Source organism: Cupressus sempervirens, chromosome 2 (assembly GCF_028749045.1).
Source record: "Cupressus sempervirens isolate cs-2001-9-10 chromosome 2, ASM2874904v1, whole genome shotgun sequence".
Classification (NCBI taxonomy): Eukaryota; Viridiplantae; Streptophyta; class Pinopsida; order Cupressales; family Cupressaceae; genus Cupressus; species Cupressus sempervirens.
The window spans coordinates 654518433-654534707 of record NC_143119.1 but is presented as its reverse complement, the minus strand read 5'-3'; the positions used below and the strand labels follow the sequence as shown (position 1 = coordinate 654534707).

At 27.7% G+C, this 16275-nt stretch overlaps 1 protein-coding gene across 1 annotated transcript; it reads right to left on the bottom strand.

The window, feature by feature from the left end:
* Window positions 1–14617: 14617 nt before the first annotated feature.
* On the bottom strand, window positions 14618–16038 carry LOC149575075 ((R,S)-reticuline 7-O-methyltransferase-like). Its single transcript, XM_089814948.1, has 3 exons — window positions 15235–16038; window positions 15083–15147; window positions 14618–14984 (listed from the first exon to the last, which is right to left on the bottom strand). The coding sequence occupies exons 1-3, from the start codon at window positions 15950–15952 to the stop codon at window positions 14703–14705; spliced, it is 1065 nt and encodes a 354-aa protein (XP_089671074.1). The 5' UTR covers window positions 15953–16038; the 3' UTR covers window positions 14618–14702.
* Window positions 16039–16275: the final 237 nt, after the last annotated feature.

The following is a 16275-nucleotide window of genomic DNA, read 5'->3' as shown; positions in this document are numbered from 1 at the left end:
ACCATAATAGAAAGAAATTGGATTCAGTGAAAAAACTAGTTGCCCGCAACATTGCATCAAAAGAAGGAAGTACTAATCTAGGGGGAGGTGAAAATGATGAACTAGATATTGAATTATTACTTCCTAAGGATGGAAGGGTCATGTTAACATCTAATTTATGGATTGAAGAAGGACTTGTCAATGGAGCTTTGGGATACATTCGAAATATCATATACAAACCTAAAAATGCCCCACCAGATCCACTAACATATGTTATGGTTGAATTTGAAAATTACTCTGGAATGCCATTTGAAGATGTAGCTCCAAAAGTAATTACTATTTATCCAATACAAAGAGGCCACACATGTCAATTGCCTTTACGTTTGGCTTGGGAATTAAATATCCATAAATAATAGGGATTAACACTTTCTAAGGCAACAGTTGACATTAGACCAAGAGAAAGGATAGGACTAATATTTTTTTCTATATCACAAGTTAAGTCTTTGGATGGACTTCAAATTTGACCACCATTTTCTTATGATTGTTATGAAAAGATGAAGACAGGGAAGCAAGTTGTGAAAAGGAAAGCACAAGAGGAACGACTAAAATCTATAGAAAGAGATTAATTGTATGCATTGTATATACTATATTTCAATATCCATAAAACATAATTGATATAATAAGCATCATGCTTTAAAAAGAATAATTATAATTAATAATTCAATAGATTTCAGTTTTACATGTTGCATTGCAGATGCTACTAGCTTAGGTATCTTTATACATCTATCTAAAACATACCAAGAGATATCAAGCTTGAGGCACCTATTTCAATAAAAATATTATTGAAAATAGATAGGTGCCTCAAGCTCGATATCTCTCGGTGTGTTTTAGATAGACATATAAAGATATCTAAGCTAGTATATCGATATCGAGTAGTGCTCCTTGATACAATAGTATTAACATGGAGCAAGTATTTAAAAATGTTAGTTTTGTATAATATAGAAATTATATTAGACATTTTTGTGGACAACCTATGTAGTTTATAATATTCAATTGAGGAGATTGCATGTTCTATAATTATAGTTTATTTTATATATTATTTTATAGTCATGAAGTTTATATTTATTTAGTTTACAATTTTTAGTTTGATTAGCTTTATTTTATTAATATTTTTATGTTAATGCTATGAAATTTTCTTATCACTTTGATTTAATTAATGCAACATATTAGTAATATTAGGATTTATTGATTATTGTTTTTTTTAAAAATATTCTTAGTTAAATTTTGTAACTCACTATAAATTTTATTATCTTAAATTTTGTAACTCAATATATTTTTGGTAAAAGAAAAGAAAAGAAATTATTAGAAAATTTTGATTTCTTAAAAATTTAAACTTACCATAATTTTATCATCTTACATATCATTGTTGATATTGATAGAACAACCATTTTGAAAAATTATGAGATATTTTTATATGATTTGTATTTTATATGTAGTCATCTTCAAAAATTGGGTAACGCTTCCTTGTAATCCACTCCTATAACACCAAAACTGTATGAGCCAATCAAGTTAGAGTAAAATGATTTAAATGATTTAAGAAATTATAAATCTCACATGTAAACATTAGAAAGATCAAAACATAAAATAAAAAATAAAAATTCTTACATCTAATTAGTTAGAATTGAAAAAATTAATCATTAGATATGCAAAACTAGTTGCAATAGTATATTGCCTATAACAAATACAATAAGATCAAAAATACAGTTACCACAACTTTCAAATATGGTTTTAATATTCTTTGTAACTAAAATCTATGAGAAATTTTTCTGTAAAACATCTTTAAAATATTTTTCATTTATTTATTTTTATTGAAGATAAAATAGAAAATAGTTCATTATTTTATTATTTTATTTGTTAATAGAAAATCTTATTCTATTTTAACACAATTTAAAATAATAAAATATTCTCCTAGCTATCCAAATATATGACTCTTGACATAGCAACAAAGAAAGTGATACACTAATTCTTTGATCTTTTTTTAAAAGTATTTTGTTAAAAATTTAGAATATTAAACTATGAATAAGCTATAAACTTGAAATAAGCAACAAACAAAATTGCTGGAGTTTTCTGGTGGAGATGCTCTTTAGTGTTCTGTATGGCACTTCCCATGACAAGCAATTCAATGGTTGCTAGTAGATTTCAACTAGCTAGCAAGAACATTGAGAAAATATCAAACACTTAGTCAAAAGAAAAATACTATTAACCAGAATGTATTAAGAGTTGACAATAGAAATGAAGACACAATGTGTGAAGATATGAATGATGAAGAGTTTTTGACTCAAACACACACTTTAAGCGTATACATGATATATTTATACAAAGCATGGAGATAGCCTATAGAAATAATATATCTCTTTATTCGTTGCAATAAAAAATTTCAAACATTTTGAGCTCTTATTACAAATTGTATTTTTATAATATATTTTTTAATCTAACAACACTAAATATAAGTTGTTTATTTGATTATTTTTATACCTTTCTTGGATAATGTCCCAATCAAAAAAAAAATGAGGAAGGCCAAATTTGTTTTCTCAAATTATTTGTAACTGTTATGAATTAAAACTACATTTATAGACAGTAAAAAATATGATTTGAGCTAGGCACTAAGAATATAGTTGTGATTTGTACATGATGAACCTAGCATCTAACAAATGTTATGCGAATATGAACTCTATATTGCAGAGTTAGTTTTGTCCACTAGTGGAATGGAATAATCATGTCCATTTCATATTCAAAAGCCTTAAATGAAAAAAAAAATCAAATCTAAATTATCTAAAAGAAGCATACCTTATAATTTGATGATGGCAGTAGAAAATATGTGACGTTCTTTCCTTTCTATCTTATATAAAATTTGTAGTGAATGAAAATGCTATTGATATGGAAAAAAATTGTAATCTGTTTGAAGCTCAAAAAAATGGAGGCAATGGAAAAATAAAAACCTGTAGAAGAAGTCTAGTAATGCCACAAGGTATAAAGCTGAGCAAAGTTTTCTTGCCAATCTTCTATAAACAAGAGCTCTGTTCGAGCTAGAGTCCCTACCTTTTGCAAAAGAGAAGAGTCAAGCACTTGTTTTTCCAAAAATGAAATCAAATGTGCTAGTTTACTCTACAAATTCAAATGGATTCAAGTTTTAAATATATGGATTGTGTGTTTGATGGTTTCCTTATAAGTGTAAAGTTAGATTTTTGCTATATTTTTAAAATTGTGTGTGTGTGTGTGTGTGTGTGTGTGTGTGTGAGAGAGAGAGAGAGAGAGAGAGAGAGAGAAAGAGAGAGAGAGAGAGAGAGAGAGAGAGAGAGAGAGAGAGAGAGAGAGAGAGAGAGAGAGAGATTTTATTTTACAAAAGTTAAGTAATATAATTTTAAAAAAATTTAATTTCATATGATTATAATTTATCAAAATATTACGTTCATTAAAATTGTGAAAATAAAAAACTTGTATCCCCCAACCCTTTTTTTGTGGATATGTAACTTTTCTTTTTTGGTTGGCCAGATCATGGACATTCTTTAAAAATCCTCCATAATTTTCTATACAAATAGCTATAATGAAGCTAATGGATTGCATTCATACACAACTAGATAATCATGTACTCAAGCAAATAATTACTAATTTATTATTGGTTCAAAGAACTAATGATTGATTAAAGACACAAAAAAATCTGATATTTCTTATTTGTCTTCAAAATAATTAATCTTATATTTTAATTTTTTGGATTGTTTATATATGAGTTTTTAGCATCTAAATTTCTTTAAAATATTTTACTTGAACTTCATTGGCTCTTATATTTAGGGTCTTATAGGAGCAAATTTTTTGGAAGCCCCACTCAAAATTTTTTCCCATTCACTTTAAAAAAATATTGTATGGAAATAAATAGTTTTGGGTTTGTAAATATTAATTTTATCACCAGTCACTCTATTATTTGATTATATTAAAATTTAAATACTTTAATTTGTGAAACATGACAATTAACTAATGCATATATTAAAATATAGTATTTGTGAAAAAGGGTATAATATAAATGAAAAGGTAAAAATATAATATAAATAATTATATCTTTCTTAAAATACTTTGTTATTAGACTAAACTCTAGTATGATTATCTAGGGCCAAAATCTCTACATCTTAATACTATTTATTTTATAAATGTTTAGTTATCTATAGTTAAAAATAATATTAATGTATTAATATAGAGATATACTAAAATACAATTAAGTAGTTATAATAGTATCGTTGCATTTATGTGAAACCTAGATTTTTTATATTAAAGTTTTATCTGAAATATATATCAAATATTAATCAATTAGTAATAAAATTATATTTAATATTATCAAAATTTTGAATTATTATTCTAATTAACTAAAACTATTATAATCTACGGCAAATAGAAGCAACTACATGGCACTTGTTATTAATTTTCACTTCATTTGTTGCGGGAGATGATGAGTGTGAAGAGGTTTCCTCCTAAATATGTGGGGACAGAGGTGAATAAATGGAGTAATGCTTGGTAACTATGGTCCTCTATTTTATTATGTTGTAATAAAATGTATAAAACATTTCTAAGTGTATCGATATTTTTTTTCAAAATGTTACAAACATATATCAAATTACTCTCATTTAAATTTTTTTGAAACAACAATCAATTTTTTACATAAGTGACAAATGTTTAAACTGTTGAAACAACTGTCTTTTTTTAACATAAGTGACAAATGTTTAAATTGAAGATAATTGTTGTCACTGTAGAAAGCCTCTTAACTTAAAAATGTTTTTAATGTTGGTTTTTTTTAATGAATCTAAACTAAGAAATTTAAGAATCAGTAAAATCTGACTTTCTCAAATAACTTATTTAGATTATGCATCTTATTAATTTTTTATTCATATATAATATTTTACAATACCATCTTGTTGAGAAAGTTTCCCAAGTCAGTCAGAACTTAAAGAGTTCTACAACAGCCTGAACAAAGGGCAATTTAATAATATTATAACTTTTAAATCCAGCAGCTTGAGATAGAATCTTATACTCATGTTCAGATCTTTCCTTCCCACCATGAGTGTGAGCCATATTAAACTATGAATAAGCTATAAACTTGAAATAAGAAACAAACAAAATTGCTGGAGTTTTCTCGTGGAGATGCTCTTTAATATTATGTATGGCACTTCCCATGACAAGCACTTCAGTGGTTGCTAGTAGATTTCAACCAGCTAGCAAGAACATTGAGATAATATCAAACACTTAGTCAAAAGAAAAATACAATTAACTAGAATGTATTAAGAGTTGACAATAGAAATGTAGACACAGTGTGTTAAGATATGAATGATGAAGAGTGTTTGACTCAGACACACACTTTAAGTGTATACATGATATATTTATACACAGCGTGGAGATAGCCTATAGAAATAATATATCTCTTTATTCGTTGCAATAGCAAATTTCAATCATTTTGAGCTCTTATTACAAATTGTATTGGTATAATATATTTGTTAATCTACGAACACTAAATATAAGTTGTTTATTTGATTTATTTTATACCTTTCTTGGATAATATCTCAATCAACAAAAAATTGAGGAAGGCCAAATTTGTTTTCTCAAATTATTTGTAACTATTATGAATTAAAACTACATTTATACACAGTTAAAAAATATGATTTGAGCTAGGCACTAAGAATATAGTTGTGATTTGTACATGACGAACCTAGCATCTAAAAAATGTTATGCGAATATGAACTCTATACTGCAAAGTTAATTTTTTTGCACTGGTGGAATGGAATAATCATGTCCATTTCATATTCAAAAGCCTTAAATGCAAACAAAAATCAAATCTAAATTATCTAAAAGAAGGATACTTTCTAATTTGATGATGGCCATAGAAAATATGTGACCTTCTTTCCTTTCTATCTTATATAAAATATGTAATGAATGAAAATGCTATTGATAGGGAAAAGGTAAAAATATAATATAAATAATTATATCTTTCTTAAAATACTTTGTTATTAGACTAAAATCTACTACAATTATTTGATGATTATCTAGGGCCAAAATCTCTAATCTTAATACTATTCATTTTATAAATGTTTAGTTATCTATAGTGAAAAATAATATTAATGTATTAATATACAGATATACTAAAATACAATTAAGTAGTTATAATAGTATCGTTGCATTTATGTGAAACTTACATTTTTTATATTAAAGTTTTATCTAAAATATATATCAAATATTAATCAATTAGTAATAAAATTATATTTAATATTTTTAATTTTTTAAATTATTATTCTAATTAACTAAAACTATTATAATCTACGGCAAATAGAAGCCACTACGTGGCACTTGTTATTAATTTTCACTTCATTTGTTGCAGGAGATGATGAGTGCGAAGAAGTTTCCTCTTGAATATGTGGGGACAGAGGTGAATAAATGGAGTAACGCTTGGTAACTATGGTGCTCCATTTTATTATGCTGTAATGAAATGTATAAAACATTTCTAAGTGTATCGATTTATTTTTCAAAACGTTACAAACATTTCTCAAATTACACTCATTTTAAAATTTTGAAACAACAATCCATTTTTTACATAAGTGACAAATGTTTAAATTGTTGAAACAACTGTCATTTTTTACATAAGTGACAAATGTTTAAATTGAAGACAATTGTAGACACTGTAGAAAGCCTCTCAACTTAAAAATGTTTTTAATGTTGATTCTTTTTTATGAATCTAAACTAAGAAATTTAAGAATCAATAAAATCCGACTTTCTCAATGAACTTATTTAGATTGTCCATCTTACTAATTCTTTATTCATATATAATATTTTACAATACCATCTTGTTGAGAAAGTTTCCCAAGTCAGTCAGAACTTAAAGAGTTCTACAACAGCCTGAACAAAGGGCAATTTAATAATATTATAACGTTTAAATCCAGCAATAAATTATACAAATAATGCAATAAATTTTATCAATGCTATGAAACAAAATTATTTAATTATACCTAAAGATATGATGATGAGTATATCACATGAAACTTTAGGTGCTAAGCAAAAGAAAGAACTTGATATTATTATGACATAGTATAATGAAGGTGAACATGTCATGCCATTATGTATGATAATTCAAGGAACAACTCAAAGAGGGAAATCATATCTAATTCAAGCAATCCGTCAAGCTCTTTATGATGCATCAACACCACAATGTTCTCCCCTATTATTATTAGCACCAACTAGAATTGCAGCTTTTAACATTGGTGCACCAACAATTCATTCAACTCTAAGAATTGCTCTTATAGATTTTTCTGAATTATAGGGCACAAGGCTCACAACATTACAAGAATAAATTCAACATATTAGGTACATATTAATTGATGAAATGAGTTCTATTGGTCAAAATTTGTTACAAAATATAGATTCGAGATTATGTCAAGCTTTTCCAAAAAATTCAAACATGAATTTTGGAGGAAGATTGATTGTTTTAGGAGGAGATTTGGGACAACTACCTCCTATTAGTGAAAAACCACCTTCTGATAGTAATGTTCATACAAAGTTATCATGAGTTCAAGATTATTGTTACTTTGGATAAAGTGTTCAAACAAAAAGGTGAAAGTGAAGACCAACAAAGGTTTCTCCAATTACTCACTAATATATGAGATGCAACTCCAACTATAGATGATTGGAAATTACTAATGACAAGGACAGATGTTTCATTGCCCCAAAATTTTAAGGAGGAATTTGATAATAATATTCATCTATTTTCAACAAATGATAATGTTCATAACCATAATAGAAAGAAATTGCATTCAATGAAAAAACTAGTTGCCCGCAACATTGCATCAAAAGAAGGAAGTACTAATATAGGGGGAGGTGAAAATGATGAACTATATATTGAATTATTACTTGCTAAGGATGGAAGGGTCATGTTAACATCTAATTTATGGATTGAAGAAGGACTTATCAGTGGAGCTTTGGGATACATTTGAAATATCATATACAAACCAAGAAATGCCCCACCAGATCCACTAACATATGTTATGGTTGAATTTGAAAATTACTCTGGAATGCCATTTGAAGATGTAGCTCCAAAATTAATTACCATTTCTCCAATAAAAAGAGGCCACACATGTCAATTGCCTTTACGTTTGGCTTGGGAATTAACTATCCATAAATAATAGGGATTAACACTTTCTAAGGCAACAGTTGACATTAGACCAAGAGAAAGGATAGGACTAATATTTTTTTCTATATCATGAGTTAAGTCTTTGGATGGACTTCAAATTTCACCACCATTTTCTTATGATTGTTATGAAAAGATGAAGATAGGGAAGCAAGTTGTGAAAAGGAAAGCACAAGAGGAACGACTAAAATCTCTAGAAAGAGATTAATTGTATGCATTGTATATACTATATTTCAATATCAATAAAACATAATTGATATGATAAGCATCATGCTTTAAAAAGAATAATTATAATTAATAATTCAATAGATTTCAGTTTTACATGTTGCATTGCAGATGCTACTAGCTTAGATATCTTTATACATCTGTCTAAAACACACCAAGAGATATCAAGCTCAAGGCACCTATTTCAATAAAAATATTATTGAAAATAGATAGGTGCCCCAAGCTCGATATCTCTCGGTGTGTTTTAGATAGACATATAAAGATATCTAAGCTAGTATATCGATATCGAGTAGTGCTCGTTGATACAATAGTATTAACATGGAGCAAGTATTTAAAAATGTTAGTTTTGTATAATATAGAAATTATATTAGACATTGTTGTGGACAACTTATGTAGTTTATAATATTCAATTGAGGAGATTGCATGTTCTATAATTATAGTTTGTTTTATATATTATTTTATAGTCATGAAGTTTATATTTATTTAGTTTACAATTTTTAGTTTGATTAGCTTTATTTTATTAATATTTTTATGTTAATGCTATGAAATTTTCTTATCACTTTGATTTAATTAATGCAACATATCAGTAATATTAGGATTTATTGATTATTATTCTTTTTTTAAAATATTCTTAGTTAAATTTTGTAACTCACTATAAATTTTATTATCTTATGTCATTATGTCCATATATTTTTGCCCTAACCTAGTTAGAAAATATATTTTTGGTAAAAGAAAAGAAAAGAAATTATTAAAAAATTTTGATTTCTTAAAAATTTAAACTTACCATAATTTTATCATCTTACATATAATTGTTGAGATTGATAGAACAACCATTTTTAAAAATTATGAGATATTTTTATATGCTTTGTATTTTATATATAGTCATCTTCAAAAATCGGGTAATGCTTCCTCGTAATCCACTCCTATAACACCAAAACTGTATAAGCCAATCAAGTTAGAGTAAAATGATTTAAATGATTTAAGAAATTATAAATCTCACATGTAAACATTAGAAAGATCAAAACATAAAAATAAAAATAAAAATTCTTACATCTAGTTAGTTAGAATTGAAAAAATTAATCATTAGATATGCAAAACTAGTTGCAATAATATATTGCCTATAACAAATACAATATGATAAAAAATACAGTTACCACAACTTTCAAATATGGTTTTAATATTCTTTGTAACTAAAATCTGTGAGAAATTTTGCTGTAAAACATCTTTAAAATATTTTTCATTTATTTATTTTTATCGAAGATAAAATAGAAAATAGTTCATTATTTTATTATTTTATTATTTTATTTGTTAATAGAAAATCTTATTCTATTTTAACACAATTTAAAATAATAAAATATTCTCCTGCTTATCCAAATATATGACTCTTGACATAGCAACAAAGAAAGTGATACACTAATTCTTTGATCTTTTTTTAAAAGTATTTTGTTAAAAATTTAAAATATTAAACTATGAATAAGCTATAAACTTGAAATAAGCAACAACCAAAATTGCTGGAGTTTTCTGGTGGAGATGCTCTTTAGTGTTCTCTATGGCGCTTCCCGTGACAACCACTTCAATGGTTGCTAGTAGATTTCAACCAGCTAGCAAGAACATTGAGAAAATATCAAACACTTAGCCAAAAGAAAAATACTATTAACCAGAATGTATTAAGAGTTGACAATAGAAATGAAGACACAGTGTTTGAAGATATAAATGATGAAGAGTTTTTTACTCAGACACACACTTTAAGCGTATACATGATATATTTATGCAAAGCATGGAGATAGCCTATAGAAATAATATATCTCTTTATTCGTTGCAATAAAAAATTTCAAACATTTTGAGCTTTTAGTACAAATTGTATTGTTATAATATATTTGTTAATCTAACAACACTAAATATAAGTTGTTTATTTGATTATTTTTATACCTTTCTTGGATAATGTCCCAATCAACAAAAAAATGAGGAAGGCCAAATTTGTTATCTCAAATTATTTGTAACTGTTATGAATTAAAACTACATTTATAGATAGTAAAAAATATGATTTGAGCTAGGCACTAAGAATATAGTTGTGATTTGTACATGACGAACCTAGCATCTAACAAATGTTATGCAAATATGTACTCTATACTACAGAGTTAGTTTTGTCCACTAGTGGAATGGAATTAGTTTTGTCCACTAGTGGAATGGAATAATCATGTCCATTTCATATTCAAAAGCCTTAAATGCAAACAAAAATCAAATCTAAATTATCTAAAAGAAGCATACCTTATAATTTGATGATGGTAGTAGAAAATATGTGACCTTCTTTCCTTTCTATCTTATATAAAATTTGTAGTGAATGAAAATGCTATTGATACGGAAAAAAATTGTAATCTGTTTGAAGCTCAAAAAAATGGAGGTAATGGAAAAATATAAACCTGTAGAAGAAGTCTAGTAATGCCACAAGGTATAAAGCTGAGCAAAGTTTTCTTGCCAATCTTCTATAAACAAGAGCTTTTTTTGAGCTAGAGTCCCTACCTTTTGCAAAAGAGAAGAGTCAAGCACTTGTTTTTCCAAAAATGAAATCAAATGTGCTAGTTTACTCTGCAAATTCAAATGGATTCAAGTTTTAAATATATGGATTGTGTGTTTGATGGTTTCCTTATAAGTGTAAAGTTAGATTTTTGCTATAATTTTAAAATTGTGTGTGTGTGTGTGTGTGTGTGTGTGTGTGTGTGTGTGTGTGTGTGTGTGTGTGTGTGTGAGAGAGAGAGAGAGAGAGAGAGAGATTTTATTTTACAAAAGTTAAGTAATATAATTTTAAAAAAATTTAATTTCATATGATTATAATTTATCAAAATATTACATTCATTAAAATTGTGAAAATAAAAAACTTGTATCCCCCAACCCTTTTTTTGTGGATATGTAACTTTTCTTTTTTGGTTGGCCAGATCATGAACATTCTTTAAAAATCCTCCATAATTTTCTATACAAATAGCTATAATGAAGCTAATGGATTGCATTCATACACAACTAGATAATCATGTACCCAAGCAAATAATTACTAATTTATTATTGGTTCAAAGAACTAATGATTGATTAAAGACACAAAAAAATCTGATATTTCTTATTTGTCTTCAAAATAATTAATCTTATATTTTAATTTTTTGGATTGTTTATATATGAGTTTTTAGCATCTAAATTTCTTTAAAATATTTTACTTGAACTTCATTGGCTCTTATATTTAGGGTCTTATAGGAGCAAATTTTTTGGAAGCCCCACTCAAAAATTTTTCCCATTCACTTTAAAAAAATATTGTATGGAAATAAATAGTTTTGGGTTTGTAAATATTAATTTTATCACCAGTCACTCTATTATTTGATTATATTAAAATTTAAATACTTTAATTTGTGAAACATGACAATTAACTAATGCATATATTAAAATATAGTATTTGTGAAAAAGGGTATAATATAAATGAAAAGGTAAAAATATAATATAAATAATTATATCTTTCTTAAAATACTTTGTTATTAGACTAAACTCTAGTATGATTATCTAGGGCCAAAATCTCTACATCTTAATACTATTTATTTTATAAATGTTTAGTTATCTATAGTTAAAAATAATATTAATGTATTAATATAGAGATATACTAAAATACAATTAAGTAGTTATAATAGTATCGTTGCATTTATGTGAAACCTAGATTTTTTATATTAAAGTTTTATCTGAAATATATATCAAATATTAATCAATTAGTAATAAAATTATATTTAATATTATCAAAATTTTAAATTATTATTCTAATTAACTAAAACTATTATAATCTACGGCAAATAGAAGCAACTACATGGCACTTGTTATTAATTTTCACTTCATTTGTTGCGGGAGATGATGAGTGTGAAGAGGTTTCCTCCTAAATATGTGGGGACAGAGGTGAATAAATGGAGTAATGCTTGGTAACTATGGTCCTCTATTTTATTATGCTGTAATAAAATGTATAAAACATTTCTAAGTGTATTGATATTTTTTTTCAAAATGTTACAAACATATATCAAATTACTCTCATTTAAATTTTTTTGAAACAACAATCAATTTTTTACATAAGTGACAAATGTTTAAACTGTTGAAACAACTGTCTTTTTTTAACATAAGTGACAAATGTTTAAATTGAAGATAATTGTTGTTACTGTAGAAAGCCTCTTAACTTAAAAATGTTTTTAATGTTGGTTTTTTTAATGAATCTAAACTAAGAAATTTAAGAATCAGTAAAATCTGACTTTCTCAAATAACTTATTTAGATTATGCATCTTATTAATTCTTTATTCATATATAATATTTTACAATACCATCTTGTTGAGAAAGTTTCCCAAGTCAGTCAGAACTTAAAGAGTTCTACAACAGCCTGAACAAAGGGCAATTTAATAATATTATAACTTTTAAATCCAGCAGCTTGAGATAGAATCTTATACTCATGTTCAGATCTTTCCTTCCCACCATGAGTGTGAGCCATATTAAACTACGAATAAGCTATAAACTTGAAATAAGCAACAAACAAAATTGCTGGAGTTTTCTGGTGGAGATGCTCTTTAATATTCTGTATGGCACTTCCCATGACAAGCACTTCAGTGGTTGCTAGTAGATTTCAACCAGCTAGCAAGAACATTGAGATAATATCAAACACTTAGTCAAAAGAAAAATACAATTAACTAGAATGTATTAAGAGTTGACAATAGAAATGAAGACACAGTGTGTTAAGATATGAATGATGAAGAGTGTTTGACTCAGACACACACTTTAAGTGTATACATGATATATTTATACACAGCGTGGAGATAGCCTATAGAAATAATATATCTCTTTATTCGTTGCAATAGCAAATTTCAATCATTTTGAGCTCTTATTACAAATTGTATTGGTATAATATATTTGTTAATCTACCAACACTAAATATAAGTTGTTTATTTGATTTATTTTATACCTTTCTTGGATAATATCTCAATCAACAAAAAATTGAGGAAGGCCAAATTTGTTTTCTCAAATTATTTGTAACTGTTATGAATTAAAACTACATTTATACACAGTTAAAAAATATGATTTGAGCTAGGCACTAAGAATATAGTTGTGATTTGTACATGACGAACCTAGCATCTAAAAAATGTTATGCGAATATGAACTCTATACTGCAAAGTTAATTTTTTTGCACTGGTGGAATGGAATAATCATGTCCATTTCATATTCAAAAGCCTTAAATGCAAACAAAAATCAAATCTAAATTATCTAAAAGAAGGATACTTTCTAATTTGATGATGGCCATAGAAAATATGTGACCTTCTTTCCTTTCTATCTTATATAAAATATGTAATGAATGAAAATGCTATTGATAGGGAAAAGGTAAAAATATAATATAAATAATTATATCTTTCTTAAAATACTTTGTTATTAGACTAAAATCTACTACAATTATTTGATGATTATCTAGGGCCAAAATCTCTAATCTTAATACTATTCATTTTATAAATGTTTAGTTATCTATAGTGAAAAATAATATTAATGTATTAATATACAGATATACTAAAATACAATTAAGTAGTTATAATAGTATCGTTGCATTTATGTGAAACTTACATTTTTTATATTAAAGTTTTATCTAAAATATATATCAAATATTAATCAATTAGTAATAAAATTATATTTAATATTTTTAATTTTTTAAATTATTATTCTAATTAACTAAAACTATTATAATCTACGGCAAATAGAAGCCACTACGTGGCACTTGTTATTAATTTTCACTTCATTTGTTGCAGGAGATGATGAGTGTGAAGAAGTTTCCTCTTGAATATGTGGGGACAGAGGTGAATAAATGGAGTAACGCTTGGTAACTATGGTGCTCCATTTTATTATGCTGTAATGAAATGTATAAAACATTTCTAAGTGTATCGATTTATTTTTCAAAACGTTACAAACATTTCTCAAATTACACTCATTTTAAAATTTTGAAACAACAATCCATTTTTTACATAAGTGACAAATGTTTAAATTGTTGAAACAACTGTCATTTTTTACATAAGTGACAAATGTTTAAATTGAAGACAATTGTAGACACTGTAGAAAGCCTCTCAACTTAAAAATGTTTTTAATGTTGATTCTTTTTTATGAATCTAAACTAAGAAATTTAAGAATCAATAAAATCCGACTTTCTCAATGAACTTATTTAGATTGTGCATCTTACTAATTCTTTATTCATATATAATATTTTACAATACCATCTTGTTGAGAAAGTTTCCCAAGTCAGTCAGAACTTAAAGAGTTCTACAACAGCCTGAACAAAGGGCAATTTAATAATATTATAACGTTTAAATCCAGCAGCTTGAGATAAAATCTTATACTCATGTTCAGATCTTTCCTTCCCACCATGAGTGTGAGCCATCATGAACAGATCAAAAGCCAACCCCAAACATCCATTCTCTTCCACAACTGCATCCACAATTATCACCTTCCCCTTCTCCGGAATCGCCTGGTAACAATTCTTCAACAATCTCACAAACTCCTCATCACTCCAATCATGTAAAACCCACTGCATTTCACCATAAACCATAAACCAAAGAAACCATAATTAATCAATTAAATTCATTATATTAGCTATAGATAATCTTTTCACACACATTATTTTACCTTGAGAAGAATCACATCAGCAGAAGGCACACTCTCAAACATGTCACCAGCAACATGTTCAACCCCTGCAACAATTTCATGATTGATCACTTATATGGAAACTAAAATGTCTGTAGATTGTTGAAAATTTAAAAAGTTTGGATTTTTCATACCAGGAATGTCTTTCGGAGCGGAAGCAATGACATGCGGCAAATCGAAATTAATGGCACGAATGTGAGGAAATTTGTGAACAATCATGGAAGCCGCCGATCCAACGCCTCCCCCGACGTCCACCAGAGATTTGACGCCCTCAAATCCGTCATAATTTGCAAAGAAGACGTTCATTATCAGTGGGGAGTTGCTGGCCATGGCGTCGTTGATGATGGCACTGAAATCAGGGTTTGAATTGGCAAAATCCCAAATATGAGATCCGTGAGCCCTCTCGAACGGAGATCCGCCATGGACAGTGCAGTCGTACAAATGATGCCACGCTTCCAGGAAATCGCGGTTCGTCTCCATCATCAGAAGCGCCGCAGAAGATTTCGATTTTGATTTTCCGTAATTTCCCCCTTTCTCTTCCACCAATAATTTTGAGATTCCCGTCGATCCGTATTTGTATGCATTTTCCACATCTTGTCCGCTCTTGGAGAGGATTGGAGTTTGGTAGAAGACTCCATGAGAGGAGAGGAATCTGAGAATTCTGGCGAGGTAGTCGGCGTTAATGGGAGATTTTCCGGTGGAGGAAGAAATGAGGGAGGCAATTTGGGGAACGGAGAGAGGCTCGTCGGAATTGGAAAGAATGGCCGGAATGTTCAGCAAGACGGCAGCTTTCAGAGCCATCGGCTGTGCGAATGAAAATATGATGTCGTAAAGCTTCAGCTCGGCTTCCATGGCTGCCGCTGGGCTCCTTTCTTTTCTTTTCCCTTCTTTTCTTGTGCTCAAATAAAATATTGAGAGAGCAAATTGTGGTTCCCTGAGGAGGGAAGCAGCAGTTTAAATAATGCAAATTGTTGTGTAAATTATAATACTTTTTAAACATGTACGTTGAAAACGTGTTCCTTGGATTACTTCACTCATGAAGAGAGAAACGCGGTGAAAAACGTTTTATTATGAAAATGGGCGTAACAGCTAAGTGGGCTCTTTATGTCTCTTGCAGGGTTACTAACATATTTTTTTATTATTATTAGTTGTTTTTGGCAAGTTTTCGAAAACAA

Excerpts from the sequence above, each read along its gene's own strand:
- LOC149575075 (XM_089814948.1), bottom strand. The coding sequence starts at position 15,952 with ATGGAAGCCGAGCTGAAGCTTTACGACATCATATTTTCATTCGCACAG. Across the intron at positions 15,148-15,234 it reads CGCTCCGAAAGACATTCCTG|GGGTTGAACATGTTGCTGGT; the intron begins GTATGAAAAATC and ends AAATTGTTGCAG. Across the intron at positions 14,985-15,082 it reads CTGATGTGATTCTTCTCAAG|TGGGTTTTACATGATTGGAG; the intron begins GTAAAATAATGT and ends GGTGAAATGCAG.